This window comes from Salvelinus namaycush, unplaced genomic scaffold (assembly GCF_016432855.1).
Source record: "Salvelinus namaycush isolate Seneca unplaced genomic scaffold, SaNama_1.0 Scaffold142, whole genome shotgun sequence".
Taxonomy (NCBI): Eukaryota; Metazoa; Chordata; class Actinopteri; order Salmoniformes; family Salmonidae; genus Salvelinus; species Salvelinus namaycush.
In genome coordinates, this window is record NW_024058142.1 from 124,067 (window position 1) to 147,246 (window position 23,180).

General features: G+C 46.2%; 1 protein-coding gene across 1 annotated transcript in view; it reads left to right on the forward strand.

The window, feature by feature from the left end:
- Positions 1-23,180, forward strand: part of LOC120036668 (RNA-binding protein Musashi homolog 2-like) — a 306,714-nt gene that overhangs the window by 93,977 nt on the left and 189,557 nt on the right. The window contains exon 3 of the mRNA XM_038983054.1: positions 723-771. Coding sequence (XP_038838982.1) covers positions 723-771 — 49 coding nt within the window. The remainder of the gene's footprint in view (positions 1-722; positions 772-23,180) is intronic.

Sequence of the window (23,180 nt, forward strand, 5' to 3'; positions counted from 1 at the left end):
AAATCCTTCTCTCTACTATCATTCTGACATTTCACATTCTTAAAACAAAGTGGTGATCTTAACTGACCTAAGACAGGGAATTTTAACTAGAATTAAATGTCAGGAATTGTGAAAAACTGAGTTTAAATGTATTTTGCTAAGGTGTATGTAAACTTCCGACTTCAACTGTATATACTCAATTCACGTCACAAATAATATGGTTAGTGCGGTTAGTATGAGTATTCGAAACACAGCTAAAGTGTTTTTAGTAGGCAAAACGGAGACTGTACTTTACACAACATTTATGTATTTATAGTGGTCTGTGTGGAAGGGTGGGTGGGGCGGGGTCTCGGGTACACCTGAGAGGGAGAGTGTGTTTTTTTGGCATATTTTGGAATGTGTGTCTGTGACACAGAGAGATAGAAAGCCGATGTGTGTGTCCACCTATCTCCCAAATCATGATTCCGTTGCTGTGCTTGAGTTGGCACTGTTACTCGTGTCCTTGCAAACTCACACTGAGCCTCTCTCAGGGTCCAGCATGTTCTTGACCTTGTGACGCCACAGCACAGTCATTACTCACTCAACACATCTAGGGACATATGTCACACGGCCATATGTCTGTCTGTCTCTCTCTTTCTCTTTTAATCACACTCCTTCCCCCTCCATCTGTCTCCATCTCTGTCTCCGTCTCTTTCAGTTGGTTTTTATTGAGAATAATCTCTTCCTCTTTTTGTGTCTTGCAGGTGGAGGACGCCATGCTTATGTTTGACAAAACGACTAACAGACACAGAGGTAAGTCAGTCTACATACTACCTCCCTCATGTTGTGCTTACCCTGCTATCTATTGGTGTGTGAACCATGGATGTTAGTGTGTGAAAGAATAGTTTCATTCTCCGTGCAGTGGATTCATGGTCAATGGCCTCTGACTATAGGTTATAGCCCGTAGTTGTATATATACACTATATACTGTATACATGTAACTGCCAGAATAATGGAAACACTTGAGTAAATGAGGGATACAAAGTATATTGAAAGCAGGTGCAATTAACATCCCATCATGCTTAGGGTCATGTATAAAAATGCCCAGTTGCCCATTATTTTGGCTACAATAGCAAGAAGAAGAAATCTCAGTGACTTTGAAACACAGAGTGTGTGTGTGTGTGTGTCTCAGTCACCAGATCTCAACCTATTTTTTATTTTATTTTTTATTTGACCTTTATTTAACTACAATAAAGAACAAGAACAAATTCTTATTTTCAATGACGGCCTAGGAACGGTGGGTTAACTGCCTTGTTCAGGGGCAGAACAACAGATTTTTACCTTGTCAGCTCGGGGATTTGATCTTGCAACCTTTCGGTTACTAGTCCAACGCTCTAACCACTAGGCTACCTGCTGAGCAAGGCGCGTTCTCAGAGCATGTGCAGAACAGCTGGCAGGCATATTCACAGTGATTTTCAACCTCTCCTTGTCCCAGTCTGTAATCCCAACATGATCACCATCTCATGCCACAATGACTACTGTCTCCTCTGAACAGTTGATGTTGAGATGTGTCTGTTACTTGAACTCTGTGAAGCATTTATTTGGGCTGCAATCTGAGGTGCAGTTAATTGCCTATTTCTGAGGCTGGTAACTCTGGGTCCTCCTTTCCTGTGGCAGATCTCATGAGAGCCAGTTTCATTATTGCGACTGCACTTGAAGAAACGTTCCGTTTTTTGTCTTAAAGTAATGGACTGTCGTTTCTCTTTGCTTATTTGAGCTTTTCTTGCCAGAATATGGTCTTGGTCTTTTACCAAATAGGGCTATCTTCTGTATACCACCCCTACCTTGTCACAACACAACTGATTGGCTCAAATGCATTAAGAAGGAAATAACTTCCACAAATTAACTTTTAACAAGGCACACCTGTTAATTAAAATGCATTCCAGGTGACTACCTCATGAAGCTGGTTGAGAGAATGTCAAGACTGTGAAAAGCTGTCATCAGGGCAAAGGGTGGCTACTTTTAAGAAAATATACTTTGATTTGTTTAACACTTTTTTGGTTACTACATGATTCCATATGTGTTATTTCATAGTTTGATGTCTTCAGCATTATACAATGTAGAAAATAGTCAAAATAAAGAAAAACCCTTGAATGAGTAGGTGTGTCCAGACTGTTGACTGGTACTGTATATAAGTCCCCTATAGATGCATGCACAAACACTTACATTACACCCTGTTAGATTGACCCTATATGGTTGTTTTATTCACTGTGAATTTAATTGGCCTGCCTCCCCCTCTATCCCTTTCCCCCATCATGTGATGTGTTGATAGGGATTTGGCCAGGCATTTTGGGGGCTGACTAGGAGGAAAGGGTTACGGAACAGAGTGAGTGTGTGGTCCGATAACACTGCTGATAGTGGGCCGAGCCGGACGCGTGCTTGCATTTATCTCCCCCTCTTATCTCCAGGCCTTATCTGGCTTTAGCGGGGAGGCTTCTCTCTAAAGCAGAGGACTTTCCAAAGACAGAGCGCTGGCTCCACACTAAAGCCTGCTGGCCTGTTTTTCCTTTTTGTCAAGAGCTCACCGTTTACTCGCACAAGCGCATATTGCAATATAATATTTTTACGATATGTTGGATTCGACATTTTGAACATTGAAATATTAAAGACATGATAGATCAGACGCATAGTATATTAAGGAGTGAGATCTGTAGAAAGACACATTGGCTTTGGAATGTGTTGGACTAATGGGAGGAGAGCACCGTGTTGATATAGGGGAGACAGATGGACATCTGTGGATTAGGTGAAGGAGGGGTTGAGGTCAGGAGGTGAGGTCAGATCCCCTGAAGGGAGTAATAAGGGTTTAGTAGCCTGTTATTCTTTTCCTGTAGAACCATAAGATGTAAGGATTGGAGAGAAGGAGGAGTGTCTTCAGTGGGATATATATAACTGTGATGGTGAGAAATGTTTTGCTGTCTGATTACAGCTGTACAGAACCTTTGGGAAGAATTAAACTTGGTTAACCTCTAACGCCTACCAAACCCGGATCCGGGATCCCCCCATCACAAAAGCTGACTAGCATAGCCTAGCCTAAAGCCACAGGGATATCATATAATAAAATGTTCATGAAATCACAAGTCCAAGACACCAAATGAAAGATACACATCTTGTGAATAAAGCCATCATTTCTGATTTTTAAAATGTTTTACAGGGAAGACAAAATATGTAAATCTATTAGCTAACCACGTTAGCAAAAGACACCACTTCCATACTCCACCATTTTCTTACTGCATCAGTAGCTATCACAAATTCGACCAAATAAAGATATAAATAGCCACTAACCAAGAAACAACCTCATCAGATGACAGTCTGATAACATATTTATTGTATAGCATAGGTTTTGTTAGAAAAATGTGCATATTTCAGGTATAAATCATAGTTTACCATTGCAGCCCCCATCACAACTCTCACTAAAATGACTAGAATAACTACAGAGAGCAACGTGTATTAGCTAATTATTCATCATAAAACATTTCTTAAAAATACACAGCGTACAGCAATGGAAAGACACAGATCTTGTGAATCCAGACAATATTTCAGATTTTCTAAGTGTTTTACAGCGAAAACACAATATAGCGTTATATTAGCTTAGCACAGTAGCAAACCAAACAACAGCATTGATTCCAGCCAAACATAGCGATAACGTATTCACCACCAAAATATATTAATTTTCACTAACCTTCTCAGAATTCTTCAGATGACAGTCCTGTAACATCATATTACACAATGCATATAGAGTTTGTTCGAAAATGTGCATATTTAGCGGCACAAATCGTGCTTATACAATGAGAAAAGTTGCCAAGCTCCCCAGAAAATTGCGGGCGCCATCTTGGAGAGTCACCTAGTCTAATCAATAAATAATCATAAACTTGACTAAAAAATACAGGGTGGACAGCAATTGAAAGACAAATTAGTTCTTAATGCAATCGCTGAATTACATTTTTAAAATTAACCTTACTGTGCAATACTGGGTGCAATACAGGGTGCGATAGCGCAAGGCTACACGGAAAATAATGGCGTCTTATGCATTTTACTTTTTCAACAGAACAACGAATTATCAGCATAAATAGTACTTACTATTAGCTGAACTCCCATCAGAATCTTGGGAAAGGTGTCCGTTGGCCAAAAGAATCGTTGCTGGGTTGGAGAATGTTTCCTTCGACGTTGCATTTAGCAGTACACAATGGCATTCGAGAGAGAGATACCCAACTCAATACAACGTCAGAAAATGAAATGCCCGAAAATCGCAATATACTGACATAAACTGATATAAATCGGTTTAAAATAACAAGATTATGATGTCTTTAAAGCCTATATCGAATAAAAACAGAGCCGGATATATCTAGTTTCTAAAACCAGAGCTTCTAAAAAGACATGCCAAGACCCTTTCTGCGTCAGCGCGAAGATCCAAAAGGGTGGACACCTCGGTTCCAATCAATTTATCAACTTTGGGACCTACGTAGAAACTCCATTTCAACTCTCCCTATTCGCTAACAACCAGGGAAAGGCGTATGCAGTGCATCTCAACCAATAGAGGACAGGCAAATTAATACACAGGTCTGGGAACAGCCAGAAAAATTATGCACTCTGACATACACATAGGAAAATTGCTCTAAGTCGAGTTCTGTTTCACCCACAGATATAATTCAAACGGTTTTAGAAACTAGAGAGTGTTTTCTATCCAATAGTAATAATAATATGCATATTGTACGAGCAAGAATTGAGTACGAGGCAGTTTAATTTGGATACGAATTTGTGCTATGTCGAAATGGCACCCCCCTAGTGGCAAGAAGTTAAAGCTTCTCTAGTGTCCGTGAGTTATTTAGTCTGCAAAATAAGAACCTAACAGATATATCAATAAAAATAATAAGTAGCTAACTCCAGTCGGCTGTACGTTCGCCAAAACTCAGCCATTTTTCATCATATAGCTTGTTCTCCAACTTCTTTTTAAATAATGAGCCAAAATATGCTGGAGAGGGTCAAGTTCACATCTGTACACAGGAGTGCATCACCACTCCATGTTTATGGCCTTAATTGCAGCAGCAGCCTGATAAAAACAGGTCTATCATGTCTTTCTGCTTAACGGACAAGTTTGTGTCCCAAAATAGTGTGCTGTGTGTGACATGTGGTTGTACTGTGTTTAGTGTGTCAGCCGCTTAGCGTCAGGGGGTCGGACAGCTCTACACATTTTTTTAAATGTTCTTTTATTTGAGTCATTCCAATAAATGGTTGTAAAACAATATGTTCAAATGTGTTTCATTTGAATAAATGCTGCTATTTTGAACACAGTGATTTGAATGCCGTATGGACTCTGACCTTCAGCTCCATGCATACTTCATGAGCTCCTAGCACTATTCCCAGGGTTCTCTGCTCTACTCAGGAGTCAGCGGTCCCTCTCCTCTAGTTCTGGTTGTGAAGCAACTAGGAACACTCCCACAGGGCACGCTTGGTGGCCATAGCTGCTAGCTGATGGAACAGGGGCTCTGGGGGTGTTTCAAGGAGCCTGACTCTAGAGACTGATATTGGTGGTTGGAGAGAGGGAGGGAGGGACAGATAGAGAGGGGGAGAGAGAGAGGCGTAGTGGGGTCAGGCTTAGGTTAAAAGTGTTTTACCTGGTGCTAGTATCGTTTAACGTGGATGAAAAGGCCGGTTTATTCTCCCCTGGCTGTGTGATTGGTTTGATTGGAGTGCGGGGCACCCGGGTCAACAACACAACTGTCACGGCTATTGGGAATACAACTTGTAAACATCCAGCTAGATAGTCAGACAATGGCAGCAAGGGTAAGGGCAAACCATTTCCATGATGGTGAGAGAATAAAATACCCTTCCGTTCCCGGGACTTTCAAAGTGAGACGGAGAGTGATGTTTCACATTTGCCTTCGCCGCTGTGGTTTTGCAGCAGATGCGTTTCACTCTAATCCATTCTGCATTTGGAACGCATATGATTGTCCTTTTGTATCACTCTGTCTGTTCTGTTGGTCCTCTCCGCTCATCCCCCCTCCATTACCCTAGCTGTTAAACTGGGTCCTGGAGGTTACGTTTAGAACAGCTTGCCAGTAATTGTCCAGTTCCCCTCAGTGAATTGACTGGCACACAAACCGCTATTGTATTGGCGAAGCAAAGAGCCATAAAAAAATGCAGCATCTGAGGATAGTGTTTGAATGGATGTGTCACATCAAGGTAAACTCTGTGCTATGGCTATTCAGAGGCAGGAGAGCTCTCCTATTCACACTCATATCGCTGCTATTCAGAGGCAGGAGAGCTCTCCTATTCACACTCATATCGCTGCTATTCAGAGAGGCAGGAGAGCTCTCCTATTCACACTCATATCGCTGCTATTCAGAGGCAGGAGAGCTCTCCTATTCACACTCATATCGCTGCTATTCAGAGGCAGGAGAGCTCTCCTATTCACACTCATGTCGCTGCTATTCAGAGGCAGGAGAGCTCTCCTATTCACACTCATGTCGCTGCTATTCAGAGGCAGGAGAGCTCTCCTATTCACACTCATATCGCTGCTATTCAGAGGCAGGAGAGCTCTCCTATTCACACTCATATCGCTGCTATTCAGAGGCAGGAGAGCTCTCCTATTCACACTCATATCGCTGCTATTCAGAGACTGAGACTGTCAGCTGGGTGAGTCATCATTGTCTCTGCCTCGAAACGTCCACACTCTCTCTCTAGGATTATTAAGTAGTCTGTTTGGTAAACTAGAGCTGCTAGCTGGAATATACCGGGCATCACAGCTGTGTGTGTTGATGTTCGGCTGTGTGACGTGTGTTGATGTTCGCTTGTGTGTGTGTGTTGATTTTTGGCTGTATGACGAGTGTTGATGTTTGGCTGTGTGACGTGTGTTGATGTTTGGCTTTGTGTGTGTGTGTGTGTGTGTGTGTGTGTGTGTGTGTGAAAGATCCGCTGCCGCCTGTTATTCCACTCCTGACACTCGTGAACTATTCAGCAGTGTCCTTCAGTGTGTGGCGAGGTGACTGATGAAATTACTGCTAAAAGACGTCCTCACAAAGAGTCACACAGAGTCAGAGTCACACAGAGTCCGAGTCACACAGCCTCTTCCTGGAGGACACATTCGAGGACAGTCAGGGATGAAATGAAACTCATGGGGTGCTTCTCAGTAGTCTCAAGATGCTTCCTATCTTGGTCCTGACATGTGTTTGTCTGTCTGGGTCATCTTCTTTTCTATAGATTTTAACATCAGCTAATGATGAAATCCAATTAAACAGTTCCTGCTGTGAATGGATGTCTTAAGACATACAGTATAAAACAAAATGCCAACCACATCCAACAGAAAACCAACATGACAGGGAGAGATGTATGCCGTCTTTGTAAAATTTGAATTTGTTCTTAACTGACTTGCCTAGTTAAATACAGGTTTAAAAAATAATTATTTAAGATTCAACAATGCTTAGAACAATGTAATATTTGAGATTTTCAACATGTTAAACATTTAAGGTAATTGATTTTGTTCTTGAAACAAAATTATTTATATTGTAACACTGTCACAATACAGCAGCTACTAACAATCACAATCAGTAACAAACACAATGGCACTGTTGCATTTGATCAAATGCACTTCAACTTCACATATTTCTCTGTGGTGATTGGACATGTCCCTTGAAGCGGAATCAAAGGAGAGCAGAGAATGTTAGCAACAGTGGTAGGGGAATGTGTATGATGTGAAGAACAGTGGTAGTGGAGAGTGTATGATGTGAGTGACAGTGGTAGGGGAGAGTGTTTGATGTGAGTGACAGTGGTAGGGGAACGTGTATGATGTGAAGAACAGTGGTAGTGGAGAGTGTATGATGTGAGTGACAGTGGTAGGGGAGAGTGTTTGATGTGAGTGACAGTGGTAGGGGAGAGTGTTTGATGTGAGTGACAGTGGTAGGGGAACGTGTATGATGTGAAGAACAGTGGTAGTGGAGAGTGTATGATGTGAGTGACAGTGGTAGGGGAGAGTGTTTGATGTGAGTGACAGTGGTAGTGGAGAGTGTATGATGTGAGTGACAGTGGTAGTGGAGAGTGTATGATGTGAGTGACAGTGGTAGGGGAGAGTGTTTGATGTGAGTGACAGTGGTAGGGGAGAGTGTTTGATGTGAGTGACAGTGGTAGGGGAGAGTGTATGATGTGAGTGACAGTGGTAGGGGAGAGTGTTTGATGTGAAGGACAGTGGTAGGGGAGAGTGTTTGATGTGAGTGACAGTGGTAGGGGAGAATGTATGATGTGAGTGACAGTGGTAGGGGAGCGTGTATGATGTGAGTGACAGTGGTAGGGGAGAGTGTATGATGTGAAGGACAGTGGTAGGGGAGAGTGTTTGATGTGAGTGACAGTGGTAGGGGAGAATGTATGATGTGAAGGACAGTGGTAGGGGAGAGTGTTTGATGTGAGTGACAGTGGTAGGCGAGAATGTATGACGTGAGTGACAGTGGTAGGGGAGAGTGTATGATGTGAGTGACAGTGGTAGGGGAGAATGTATGATGTGAAGGACAGTGGTAGGGGAGAGTGTTTGATGTGAGTGACAGTGGTAGGCGAGAATGTATGACGTGAGTGACAGTGGTAGGGGAGAGTGTATGATGTGAGTGACAGTGGTAGGGGAGAGTGTATGATGTGCGTGACAGTGGTAGGGGAGAATGTATGATGTGAGTGACAGTCGTAGGGGAGAGTGTTTGATGTGAGTGACAGTGGTAGGGGAGAATGTATGATGTGAGTGCCAGTGGTAGGGGAGAGTGTTTGATGTGAGTGACAGTGGTAGGGGAGACTATGATGTGAGTGACAGTGGTAGGGGAGAGTGTTTGATGTGAGTGACAGTGGTAGGGGAGAGTGTATGATGTGAGTGACAGTGGTAGGGGAGAATGTATGATGTGAGTGACAGTGGTAGGGGAACGTGTATGATGTGAGTGACAGTGGTAGGGGAGAGTGTATGATGTGAGTGACAGTGGTAGGGGAGAATGTATGATGTGAGTGACAGTGGTAGGGGAGAGTGTATGATGTGAGTGACAGTGGTAGGGGAGAGTGTTTGATGTGAGTGACAGTGGTAGGGGAGAGTATGATGTGAGTGACAGTGGTAGGGGAGAGTGTATGATGTGAAGAACAGTGGTAGTGGAGAGTGTATGATGTGAGTGACAGTGGTAGGGGAGAGTGTTTGATGTGAGTGACAGTGGTAGGGGAGAGTGTATGATGTGAGTGACAGTGGTAGGGGAGAGTGTATGATGTGAAGAACAGTGGTAGTGGAGAGTGTATGATGTGAGTGACAGTGGTAGGGGAGAGTGTTTGATGTGAGTGACAGTGGTAGGGGAGAATGTATGATGTGAGTGACAGTGGTAGGGGAGAGTGTATGATGTGAGTGACAGTGGTAGGGGAGAGTGTATGATGTGAGTGACAGTGGTAGGGGAGAGTGTATGATGTGAGTGACAGTGGTAGGGGAGAGTGTATGATGTGAGTGACAGTGGTAGGGGAGAGTGTATGATGTGAGTGACAGTGGTAGGGGAGAGTGTATGATGTGAGTGACAGTGGTAGGGGAGAGTGTATGATGTGAGTGACAGTGGTAGGGGAGAGTGTTTGATGTGAGTGACAGTGGTAGGGGAGAGTGTATGATGTGAGTGACAGTGGTAGGGGAGAGTGTATGATGTGAGTGACAGTGGTAGGGGAGAGTGTATGATTTGAAGGACAGTGGTAGGGGAGAGTGTTTGATGTGAGTGACAGTGGTAGGGGAGAATGTATGATGTGAGTGACAGTGGTAGGGGAGAGTGTATGATGTGAGTGACAGTGGTAGGGGAGAGTGTATGATGTGAAGGACATTGGTAGGGGAGAGTGTATGATGTGAGTGACAGTGGTAGGGGAGAGTGTATGATGTGAAGGACAGTGGTAGGTGAGAGTGTTTGATGTGAGTGACAGTGGTTGGGGAGAGTGTTTGATGTGAGTGACAGTGGTAGGGGAGAATGTATGATGTGAAGGACAGTGGTAGGGGAGAGTGTTTGATGTGAGTGACAGTGGTAGGGGAGAGTGTTTGATGTGAGTGACAGTGGTAGGGGAGAGTGTATGATGTGAGTGACAGTGGTAGGGGAGAGTGTATGATGTGAGTGACAGTGGTAGGGGAGAGTGTATGATGTGAGTGACAGTGGTAGGGGAGAGTGTATGATGTGAGTGACAGTGGTAGGGGAGAATGTATGATGTGAGTGACAGTGGTAGGGGAGAGTATATGATGTGAGTGACAGTGGTAGGGGAGAATGTATGATGTGAGTGACAGTGGTAGGGGAGAGTATATGATGTGAGTGACAGTGGTAGGGGAGAATGTATGATGTGAGTGACAGTGGTAGGGGAGAGTGTATGATGTGAGTGACAGTGGTAGGGGAGAATGTATGATGTGAGTGACAGTGGTAGGGGAGAGTGTATGATGTGAGTGACAGTGGTAGGGGAGAGTGTATGATGTGAGTGACAGTGGTAGGGGAGAGTGTATGATGTGAGTGACAGTGGTAGGGGAGAGTGTATGATGTGAGTGACAGTGGTAGGGGAGAGTGTATGATGTGAAGGACAGTGGTAGGGGAGAGTGTTTGATGTGAGTGACAGTGGTAGGGGAGAGTGTATGATGTGAAGGACAGTGGTAGGGGAGAGTGTATGATGTGAGTGACAGTGGTAGGGGAGAGTGTATGATGTGAAGGACAGTGGTAGGGGAGAGTGTTTGATGTGAGTGACAGTGGTAGGGGAGAGTGTATGATGTGAAGGACAGTGGTAGGGGAGAGTGTATGATGTGAGTGACAGTGGTAGGGGAGAGTGTATGATGTGAAGGACAGTGGTAGGGGAGAGTGTTTGATGTGAGTGACAGTGGTAGGGGAGAGTGTATGATGTGAAGGACAGTGGTAGGGGAGAGTGTATGATGTGAGTGACAGTGGTAGGGGAATGTGTATGATGTGAGTGACAGTGGTAGTGGAGAGTGTATGATGTGAGTGACAGTGGTAGGGGAGAATGTATGATGTGAGTGACAGTGGTAGGGGAGAATGTATGATGTGAGTGACAGTGGTAGGGGAGAATGTATGATGTGAGTGACAGTGGTAGGGGAGAGTGGTTGATGTGAGTGATAGTGGTAAGGGAGAGTGTATGATGTGAGTGACAGTGGTAGGGGAGAGTGTATGATGTGAAGGACAGTGGTAGGGGAGAGTGTTTGATGTGAGTGACAGTGGTAGGGGAGAGTGTATGATGTGAAGGACAGTGGTAGGGGAGAGTGTATGATGTGAGTGACAGTGGTAGGGGAATGTGTATGATGTGAGTGACAGTGGTAGTGGAGAGTGTATGATGTGAGTGACAGTGGTAGGGGAGAATGTATGATGTGAGTGACAGTGGTAGGGGAGAATGTATGATGTGAGTGACAGTGGTAGGGGAGAATGTATGATGTGAGTGACAGTGGTAGGGGAGAGTGGTTGATGTGAGTGATAGTGGTAAGGGAGAGTGTATGATGTGAGTGACAGTGGTAGGGGAGAGTGTATGATGTGAGTGACAGTGGTAGGGGAGAATGTATGATGTGAGTGACAGTGGTAGGGGAGAGTGTATGATGTGAGTGACAGTGGTAGGGGAGAGTGTTTGATGTGAGTGACAGTGGTAGGTGAGAGTGTTTGATGTGAGTGACAGTGGTAGGGGAGAATGTATGATGTGAGTGACAGTGGTAGGGGAGAGTGTATGATGTGAGTGACAGTGGTAGGGGAGAGTGTTTGATGTGAGTGACAGTGGTAGGGGAGAATGTATGATGTGAGTGACAGTGGTAGGGGAGAGTGTATGATGTGAAGGACAGTGGTAGGGGAGAGTGTTTGATGTGAGTGACAGTGGTAGGGGAGAGTGTATGATGTGAAGGACAGTGGTAGGGGAGAGTGTATGATGTGAGTGACAGTGGTAGGGGAGAGTGTATGATGTGAAGGACAGTGGTAGGGGAGAGTGTTTGATGTGAGTGACAGTGGTAGGGGAGAGTGTATGATGTGAAGGACAGTGGTAGGGGAGAGTGTATGATGTGAGTGACAGTGGTAGGGGAATGTGTATGATGTGAGTGACAGTGGTAGTGGAGAGTGTATGATGTGAGTGACAGTGGTAGGGGAGAATGTATGATGTGAGTGACAGTGGTAGGGGAGAATGTATGATGTGAGTGACAGTGGTAGGGGAGAATGTATGATGTGAGTGACAGTGGTAGGGGAGAGTGGTTGATGTGAGTGATAGTGGTAAGGGAGAGTGTATGATGTGAGTGACAGTGGTAGGGGAGAGTGTATGATGTGAGTGACAGTGGTAGGGGAGAATGTATGATGTGAAGGACAGTGGTAGGGGAGAATGTATGATGTGAGTGACAGTGGTAGGGGAGAATGTATGATGTGAGTGACAGTGGTAGGGGAGAATGTATGATGTGAGTGACAGTGGTAGGGGAGAGTGGTTGATGTGAGTGATAGTGGTAAGGGAGAGTGTATGATGTGAGTGACAGTGGTAGGGGAGAGTGTATGATGTGAGTGACAGTGGTAGGGGAGAATGTATGATGTGAAGGACAGTGGTAGGGGAGAGTGTTTGATGTGAGTGACAGTGGTAGGGGAGAGTGTATGATGTGAAGGACAGTGGTAGGGGAGAGTGTATGATGTGAGTGACAGTGGTAGGGGAGAGTGTATGATGTGAAGGACAGTGGTAGGGGAGAGTGTTTGATGTGAGTGACAGTGGTAGGGGAGAGTGTATGATGTGAAGGACAGTGGTAGGGGAGAGTGTATGATGTGAGTGACAGTGGTAGGGGAATGTGTATGATGTGAGTGACAGTGGTAGTGGAGAGTGTATGATGTGAGTGACAGTGGTAGGGGAGAATGTATGATGTGAGTGACAGTGGTAGGGGAGAGTGTATGATGTGAGTGACAGTGGTAGGGGAGAGTGTATGATGTGAGTGACAGTGGTAGGGGAGAGTGTATGATGTGAGTGACAGTGGTAGGGGAGAGTGTTTGATGTGAGTGACAGTGGTAGGGGAGAGTGTATGATGTGAGTGACAGTGGTAGGGGAGAGTGTATGATGTGAGTGACAGTGGTAGGGGAGAGTGTTTGATGTGAGTGACAGTGGTAGGGGAGAGTGTATGATGTGAGTGACAGTGGTAGGGGAGAGTGTATGATGTGAGTGACAGTGGTAGGGGAGAGTGTATGATGTGAAGGACAGTGGTAGGGGAGAGTGTATGATGTGAGTGACAGTGGTAGGTGAGAGTGTTTGATGTGAGTGACAGTGGTAGGGGAGAGTATGATGTGAGTGACAGTGGTAGGGGAGAGTGTATGATGTGAGTGACAGTGGTAGGGGAGAGTGTATGATGTGAGTGACAGTGGTAGGGGAGAGTGTATGATTTGAAGGACAGTGGTAGGGGAGAGTGTTTGATGTGAGTGACAGTGGTAGGGGAGAATGTATGATGTGAGTGACAGTGGTAGGGGAGAGTGTATGATGTGAGTGACAGTGGTAGGGGAGAGTGTATGATGTGAAGGACATTGGTAGGGGAGAGTGTATGATGTGAGTGACAGTGGTAGGGGAGAGTGTATGATGTGAAGGACAGTGGTAGGTGAGAGTGTTTGATGTGAGTGACAGTGGTTGGGGAGAGTGTTTGATGTGAGTGACAGTGGTAGGGGAGAATGTATGATGTGAAGGACAGTGGTAGGGGAGAGTGTTTGATGTGAGTGACAGTGGTAGGGGAGAGTGTTTGATGTGAGTGACAGTGGTAGGGGAGAGTGTATGATGTGAGTGACAGTGGTAGGGGAGAGTGTATGATGTGAGTGACAGTGGTAGGGGAGAGTGTATGATGTGAGTGACAGTGGTAGGGGAGAGTGTATGATGTGAGTGACAGTGGTAGGGGAGAATGTATGATGTGAGTGACAGTGGTAGGGGAGAGTATATGATGTGAGTGACAGTGGTAGGGGAGAATGTATGATGTGAGTGACAGTGGTAGGGGAGAGTATATGATGTGAGTGACAGTGGTAGGGGAGAATGTATGATGTGAGTGACAGTGGTAGGGGAGAGTGTATGATGTGAGTGACAGTGGTAGGGGAGAATGTATGATGTGAGTGACAGTGGTAGGGGAGAGTGTATGATGTGAGTGACAGTGGTAGGGGAGAGTGTATGATGTGAGTGACAGTGGTAGGGGAGAGTGTATGATGTGAGTGACAGTGGTAGGGGAGAGTGTATGATGTGAGTGACAGTGGTAGGGGAGAGTGTATGATGTGAAGGACAGTGGTAGGGGAGAGTGTTTGATGTGAGTGACAGTGGTAGGGGAGAGTGTATGATGTGAAGGACAGTGGTAGGGGAGAGTGTATGATGTGAGTGACAGTGGTAGGGGAGAGTGTATGATGTGAAGGACAGTGGTAGGGGAGAGTGTTTGATGTGAGTGACAGTGGTAGGGGAGAGTGTATGATGTGAAGGACAGTGGTAGGGGAGAGTGTATGATGTGAGTGACAGTGGTAGGGGAGAGTGTATGATGTGAAGGACAGTGGTAGGGGAGAGTGTTTGATGTGAGTGACAGTGGTAGGGGAGAGTGTATGATGTGAAGGACAGTGGTAGGGGAGAGTGTATGATGTGAGTGACAGTGGTAGGGGAATGTGTATGATGTGAGTGACAGTGGTAGTGGAGAGTGTATGATGTGAGTGACAGTGGTAGGGGAGAATGTATGATGTGAGTGACAGTGGTAGGGGAGAATGTATGATGTGAGTGACAGTGGTAGGGGAGAATGTATGATGTGAGTGACAGTGGTAGGGGAGAGTGGTTGATGTGAGTGATAGTGGTAAGGGAGAGTGTATGATGTGAGTGACAGTGGTAGGGGAGAGTGTATGATGTGAGTGACAGTGGTAGGGGAGAATGTATGATGTGAGTGACAGTGGTAGGGGAGAATGTATGATGTGAGTGACAGTGGTAGGGGAGAGTGTATGATGTGAGTGACAGTGGTAGGGGAGAGTGTTTGATGTGAGTGACAGTGGTAGGTGAGAGTGTTTGATGTGAGTGACAGTGGTAGGGGAGAATGTATGATGTGAGTGACAGTGGTAGGGGAGAGTGTATGATGTGAGTGACAGTGGTAGGGGAGAGTGTTTGATGTGAGTGACAGTGGTAGGGGAGAATGTATGATGTGAGTGACAGTGGTAGGGGAGAGTGTATGATGTGAAGGACAGTGGTAGGGGAGAGTGTTTGATGTGAGTGACAGTGGTAGGGGAGAGTGTATGATGTGAAGGACAGTGGTAGGGGAGAGTGTATGATGTGAGTGACAGTGGTAGGGGAGAGTGTATGATGTGAAGGACAGTGGTAGGGGAGAGTGTTTGATGTGAGTGACAGTGGTAGGGGAGAGTGTATGATGTGAAGGACAGTGGTAGGGGAGAGTGTATGATGTGAGTGACAGTGGTAGGGGAATGTGTATGATGTGAGTGACAGTGGTAGTGGAGAGTGTATGATGTGAGTGACAGTGGTAGGGGAGAATGTATGATGTGAGTGACAGTGGTAGGGGAGAATGTATGATGTGAGTGACAGTGGTAGGGGAGAATGTATGATGTGAGTGACAGTGGTAGGGGAGAGTGGTTGATGTGAGTGATAGTGGTAAGGGAGAGTGTATGATGTGAGTGACAGTGGTAGGGGAGAGTGTATGATGTGAGTGACAGTGGTAGGGGAGAATGTATGATGTGAAGGACAGTGGTAGGGGAGAATGTATGATGTGAGTGACAGTGGTAGGGGAGAATGTATGATGTGAGTGACAGTGGTAGGGGAGAATGTATGATGTGAGTGACAGTGGTAGGGGAGAGTGGTTGATGTGAGTGATAGTGGTAAGGGAGAGTGTATGATGTGAGTGACAGTGGTAGGGGAGAGTGTATGATGTGAGTGACAGTGGTAGGGGAGAATGTATGATGTGAAGGACAGTGGTAGGGGAGAGTGTTTGATGTGAGTGACAGTGGTAGGGGAGAGTGTATGATGTGAAGGACAGTGGTAGGGGAGAGTGTATGATGTGAGTGACAGTGGTAGGGGAGAGTGTATGATGTGAAGGACAGTGGTAGGGGAGAGTGTTTGATGTGAGTGACAGTGGTAGGGGAGAGTGTATGATGTGAAGGACAGTGGTAGGGGAGAGTGTATGATGTGAGTGACAGTGGTAGGGGAATGTGTATGATGTGAGTGACAGTGGTAGTGGAGAGTGTATGATGTGAGTGACAGTGGTAGGGGAGAATGTATGATGTGAGTGACAGTGGTAGGGGAGAATGTATGATGTGAGTGACAGTGGTAGGGGAGAATGTATGATGTGAGTGACAGTGGTAGGGGAGAGTGGTTGATGTGAGTGATAGTGGTAAGGGAGAGTGTATGATGTGAGTGACAGTGGTAGGGGAGAGTGTATGATGTGAGTGAAAGTGGTAGGGGAGAATGTATGATGTGAGTGACAGTGGTAGGGGAGAATGTATGATGTGAGTGACAGTGGTAGGGGAGAGTGTATGATGTGAGTGACAGTGGTAGGGGAGAGTGTTTGATGTGAGTGACAGTGGTAGGGGAGAGTGTTTGATGTGAGTGACAGTGGTAGGGGAGAATGTATGATGTGAGTGACAGTGGTAGGGGAGAGTGTATGATGTGAGTGACAGTGGTAGGGGAGAGTGTTTGATGTGAGTGACAGTGGTAGGGGAGAATGTATGATGTGAGTGACAGTGGTAGGGGAGAGTGTATGATGTGAGTGACAGTGGTAGGGGAGAGTGTATGATGTGAGTGACAGTGGTAGGGGAGAATGTATGATGTGAGTGACAGTGGTAGGGGAGAATGTATGATGTGAGTGACAGTGGTAGGGGAGAGTGTATGATGTGAGTGACAGTGGTAGGGGAGAGTGTATGATTTGAAGGACAGTGGTAGGGGAGAGTGTATGATGTGAGTGACAGTGGTAGGGGAGAGTGTATGATGTGAGTGACAGTGGTAGGGGAGAGTGTATGATGTGAAGGACATTGGTAGGGGAGAGTGTATGATGTGAGTGACAGTGGTAGGGGAGAGTGTATGATGTGAAGGACAGTGGTAGGTGAGAGTGTATGATGTGAGTGACAGTGGTAGGGGAGAGTGTATGATGTGAAGGACAGTGGTAGGGGAGAGTGTTTGATGTGAGTGACAGTGGTAGGGGAGAGTGTATGATGTGAAGGACAGTGGTAGGGGAGAATGTATGATGTGAGTGACAGTGGTAGGGGAATGTGTATGATGTGAGTGACAGTGGTAGTGGAGAGTGTATGATGTGAGTGACAGTGGTAGGGGAGAATGTATGATGTGAGTGACAGTGGTAGGGGAGAATGTATGATGTGAGTGACAGTGGTAGGGGAGAATGTATGATGTGAGTGACAGTGGTAGGGGAGAGTGGTTGATGTGAGTGATAGTGGTAAGGGAGAGTGTATGATGTGAGTGACAGTGGTAGGGGAGAGTGTATGATGTGAGTGACAGTGGTAGGGGAGAATGTATGATGTGAGTGACAGTGGTAGGGGAGAATGTATGATGTGAGTGACAGTGGTAGGGGAGAGTGTATGATGTGAGTGACAGTGGTAGGGGAGAGTGTTTGATGTGAGTGACAGTGGTAGGTGAGAGTGTTTGATGTGAGTGACAGTGGTAGGGGAGAATGTATGATGTGAGTGACAGTGGTAGGGGAGAGTGTATGATGTGAGTGACAGTGGTAGGGGAGAGTGTTTGATGTGAGTGACAGTGGTAGGGGAGAATGTATGATGTGAGTGACAGTGGTAGGGGAGAGTGTATGATGTGAGTGACAGTGGTAGGGGAGAGTGTATGATGTGAGTGACAGTGGTAGGGGAGAATGTATGATGTGAGTGACAGTGGTAGGGGAGAATGTATGATGTGAGTGACAGTGGTAGGGGAGAGTGTATGATGTGAGTGACAGTGGTAGGGGAGAGTGTATGATTTGAAGGAAAGTGGTAGGGGAGAGTGTATGATGTGAGTGACAGTGGTAGGGGAGAGTGTATGATGTGAGTGACAGTGGTAGGGGAGAGTGTATGATGTGAAGGACATTGGTAGGGGAGAGTGTATGATGTGAGTGACAGTGGTAGGGGAGAGTGTATGATGTGAAGGACAGTGGTAGGTGAGAGTGTTTGATGTGAGTGACAGTGGTTGGGGAGAGTGTTTGATGTGAGTGACAGTGGTAGGGGAGAATGTATGATGTGAAGGACAGTGGTAGGGGAGAGTGTTTGATGTGAGTGACAGTGGTAGGGGAGAGTGTATGATGTGAGTGACAGTGGTAGGGGAGAGTGTATGATGTGAGTGACAGTGGTAGGGGAGAGTGTATGATGTGAGTGACAGTGGTAGGGGAGAGTGTATGATGTGAGTGACAGTGGTAGGGGAGAGTGTATGATGTGAGTGACAGTGGTAGGGGAGAATGTATGATGTGAGTGACAGTGGTAGGGGAGAGTATATGATGTGAGTGACAGTGGTAGGGGAGAATGTATGATGTGAGTGACAGTGGTAGGGGAGAGTATATGATGTGAGTGACAGTGGTAGGGGAGAATGTATGATGTGAGTGACAGTGGTAGGGGAGAGTGTATGATGTGAGTGACAGTGGTAGTGGAGAATGTATGATGTGAGTGACAGTGGTAGGGGAGAGTGTATGATGTGAGTGACAGTGGTAGGGGAGAGTGTATGATGTGAGTGACAGTGGTAGGGGAGAGTGTATGATGTGAGTGACAGTGGTAGGGGAGAGTGTATGATGTGAGTGACAGTGGTAGGGGAGAGTGTATGATGTGAAGGACAGTGGTAGGGGAGAGTGTTTGATGTGAGTGACAGTGGTAGGGGAGAGTGTTTGATGTGAGTGACAGTGGTAGGTGAGAGTGTTTGATGTGAGTGACAGTGGTAGGGGAGAATGTATGATGTGAGTGACAGTGGTAGGGGAGAGTGTATGATGTGAGTGACAGTGGTAGGGGAGAGTGTTTGATGTGAGTGACAGTGGTAGGGGAGAATGTATGATGTGAGTGACAGTGGTAGGGGAGAGTGTATTATGTGAGTGACAGTGGTAGGGGAGAGTGTTTGATGTGAGTGACAGTGGTAGGGGAGAATGTATGATGTGAGTGACAGTGGTAGGGGAGAGTGTATGATGTGAAGGACAGTGGTAGGGGAGAGTGTTTGATGTGAGTGACAGTGGTAGGGGAGAATGTATGATGTGAGTGACAGTGGTAGGGGAGAGTGTATGATGTGAAGGACAGTGGTAGGGGAGAGTGTATGATGTGAGTGACAGTGGTAGGGGAGAGTGTATGATGTGAAGGACAGTGGTAGGGGAGAGTGTTTGATGTGAGTGACAGTGGTAGGGGAGAGTGTATGATGTGAGTGACAGTGGTAGGGGAGAGTGTATGATGTGAGTGACAGTGGTAGGGGAGAGTGTATGATGTGAGTGACAGTGGTAGGGGAGAGTGTATGATGTGAGTGACAGTGGTAGGGGAGAGTGTATGATGTGAAGGACAGTGGTAGGGGAGAGTGTTTGATGTGAGTGACAGTGGTAGGGGAGAGTGTATGATGTGAGTGACAGTGGTAGGGGAGAGTGTATGATGTGAGTGACAGTGGTAGGGGAGAGTGTATGATGTGAGTGACAGTGGTAGGGGAGAGTGTATGATGTGAAGGACAGTGGTAGGGGAGAGTGTTTGATGTGAGTGACAGTGGTAGGGGAGAGTGTATGATGTGAGTGACAGTGGTAGGGGAGAGTGTATGATGTGAGTGACAGTGGTAGGGGAGAGTGTATGATGTGAGTGACAGTGGTAGGGGAGAGTGTATGATGTGAGTGACAGTGGTAGGGGAGAGTGTATGATGTGAAGGACAGTGGTAGGGGAGAGTGTTTGATGTGAGTGACAGTGGTAGGGGAGAGTGTATGATGTGAGTGACAGTGGTAGGGGAGAGTGTATGATGTGAGTGACAGTGGTAGGGGAGAGTGTATGATGTGAGTGACAGTGGTAGGGGAGAGTGTATGATGTGAGTGACAGTGGTAGGGGAGAGTGTATGATGTGAGTGACAGTGGTAGGGGAGAGTGTTTGATGTGAGTGACAGTGGTAGGGGAGAGTGTATGATGTGAGTGACAGTGGTAGGGGAGAGTGTATGATGTGAGTGACAGTGGTAGGGGAGAGTGTATGATGTGAGTGACAGTGGTAGGGGAGAGTGTATGATGTGAGTGACAGTGGTAGGGGAGAGTGTATGATGTGAGTGACAGTGGTAGGGGAGAGTGTGCGGGCCTGTATGTGCGGGCCTGTAATCTGTTTATCTGGACTGGTAGCTCAGGGACGACAAGTTGCAGGCCCCATATCAGCGGTAAAGACTGAATCTAATGTCAGAGCACTCTGGTATCCACCACCACTGGGAAAGGTGTGTGAGAGCCTAGTTTGTGAGAATATTATTGCCATTTCCCCCCCGTGAAAATCCAGTGTGTCCTATGTAGTCTACAAGACCACAAAATACCATCCTGCAAAACAATATGAATCATGAGAATGGTGGTGATTAAGGGAAAGTGTCGTTTGAAACCACAGGTCCCCTTATCTTTAACACACGACTTGTATTTGCTTTGGGATTACAGGAAACCCACACAGAACAACAGTGGGAACATGGCTTGGATGAGCTTGCTGTAACGCAGCGTCTCCTTCTAGTTCTCTGGAGGCCCACTTTGGGAGGGGGACTCTGAGACGTTGCGGACCCGTGTTCCCCTGCCCTGACTCGGGGTGGAGCCTTCAGAAGCATCCCACCTCCAACAATTACAGATCAGCTTCTCTGACGTATTCATGTTTGTTCTATAACATTATACATTTCTCTCTGAAAGTACTGTACAGGTTCACCCTCCTCTATAAGCCCCAGGGTTTTCTTTTCAGAAGCAATGTCACCATCACCCTCCTGTGTAAAGTGACGTCCCTCAGGGCATTCTCCCATTTCTGCTGACTCCCCGTCCTGTCGGAACCGTGACAGTGTTGCGGTCGCTGTGCAAACAATAGAAGCGCCTCCGGGTGCCGTCGATTCGCCTCCGAAGGGCTTTAAAACCCACCAAAGGTTATCCCAGTGTGTCTGTGGCTGAAGCCTCTTGCCCTTTTGAGAAATAACAGCAATACTTCCCCCGCACACAACGAGACACGTTAATGTGACAAAGATCCCTGAGCAAATGAAATTAGATATACCTTAACCTTTCCTGGCACCATTTCAAAGGGTTACGCCAGCCCTCTCTATTAGCTTGCTGTTAATAGACTATTTTGGTGCCGTTTAGATTGTAATTCAGCCCACTATTAGCATTTAGCATGAAGTGTCATTGAAATATCATGGCTAATCCTATGCGTGTCCCTCATCCCTGCTTAATTGGAGGTCTAATCATAGTGACATTGACAGTAATGAGTTCAGTCACTCTAGATGACTGAGATCCCAGCTGAAGGTGGTTGTGTGTGTGTGTGTCATTGTCCTTCAGGCTGGGAAGCTAGTTTCCCTGTGTTACTAACACTCCCTCACACCCAGGGCACGACACAGCCTTTCGCATCCTGCACCTTGCTCATCCTCTAGACCGTTTTCTACTGGCGTAGCTTCGCCTGACTTAGGTTTAAAACAGTTAGTCTTAAATGCTAACTGGTGCAACCAGCTTGAGGGGTGTTTACTGTGTAAGGGTGGATGGTTCAGTTCACCCCAAACAGTCATAATGGGCTTGACCTTCATCTAGTGTTCCATGCAGGTTACTGAACCAGTCCAGACCACTAGCTGAAGCAGTAGTCTCAATGCTAAGGAGCTGGACTCACTCACTAACCAGCCAGGAAGTATTTCTGGAACCTGATTTATGACGTATGAGTGGAGGAGAAGAGAGGGAGGGTGAAACATGGGGATGAATCATTCCCCATGTTTAGAGCAGGGCTTTGTCAAACTGAACTGGAGGGAGAGTCTCTCAGATCTGTGGAACAGTCCGTTATAATGATGGAACATTCCATTTTGATATGGCATTTCTCTTTTTTCCTAGTGTGATGATTTCCTTTGATATTTTCTTCCGACCATTTTATTTAGACCACTACTGTTTTTTCCCACACTGAGATTGACAATAGATTTAGATTAGTATACCTGGGTTGGCTAAATCGCCAATATTTGTCTGTGCCTTGTGTGTAAAGTCAACTACCATGGTTGTTGTTTGGCCTTCAGAAAACACATGTCTGAAGCCATTACACACAGAGCCTACAGTCTCCTCATTTTATCACCAGCATTCTCTTAAAAAAAGGGCAGACATTAGACTTGGAAATGATGCTTGATTCAGTGGAGACACACTTCACTACCTAACTAGTACCAGGAAAGAAATGGCCTCGGAGCGACAGGCAGCCACACGGAGCTTGATAAATATATAATGTCGTAATTATCATTAGCCGTGGTACTCAGCTGAGAGCCAGGAGATTTCAGAAACAAGTGTTTGTGATATGCTCTGGAAGAGGAATATTGTATTTTAGATGAGTTTAAAAAACAAATATCATTGACGACGTGGCATTAGAGGATTCAGTCAGATTAAGTTTGTCTGTTGTTGTCTGGTTGTGTTCCCAGTGCAAGGCTGCTGCAGGCCCCATGCCGGCTGAGTAAAGATGTAAAGGGAAACGCTACAGGCCTTTTCCTCTCTCTAGCTGCTGTTCGGACTGTCTGTCTGCACCAATAAATGAAGCCTCTCGGGTCGGCTCTGGGCTGAAATGCCACTTCGGATCCCCTATAGTAGCTGAACCCTACAGGTCTTGTTACCCCCTGACCAGCTCACAATGAACCTCATCACTTCCTGTTGATATCCTCGGATGATTGGCATGTCTAACCTTAGCTGCTGTGATTGGCTAAAGAGGGAGTGCTTCCCTCTGGTGATTGGACTGTCTTTGTGGTGGCTGTCACCCCCTAGTTGATTTGGTGGCAGCCCAGCGTGAGCCCAACTGATTGGCAGTGCTGTGCCCCAGAGCACGATGGGAGCTGTTGGGAGCAGCTGCCACCGAGGGCCCAGCCATTTGATGTGGAAATGGTTTTGATAAATAATATAACAGTGGTAATACCCAGCTGCTTTTGGAGACACGTGACCTCAAGCCACACAGTCCGCCCCAATAATGACTTCACAGGGTCCCATGATTGGCGTATGCATTATTAACCCCCCTCCACCACAGTATGTGAGCGGAACTTGCACAATTTGACTGGAGCACGAAGCGAGATTCCCATAGGCTGGAGCA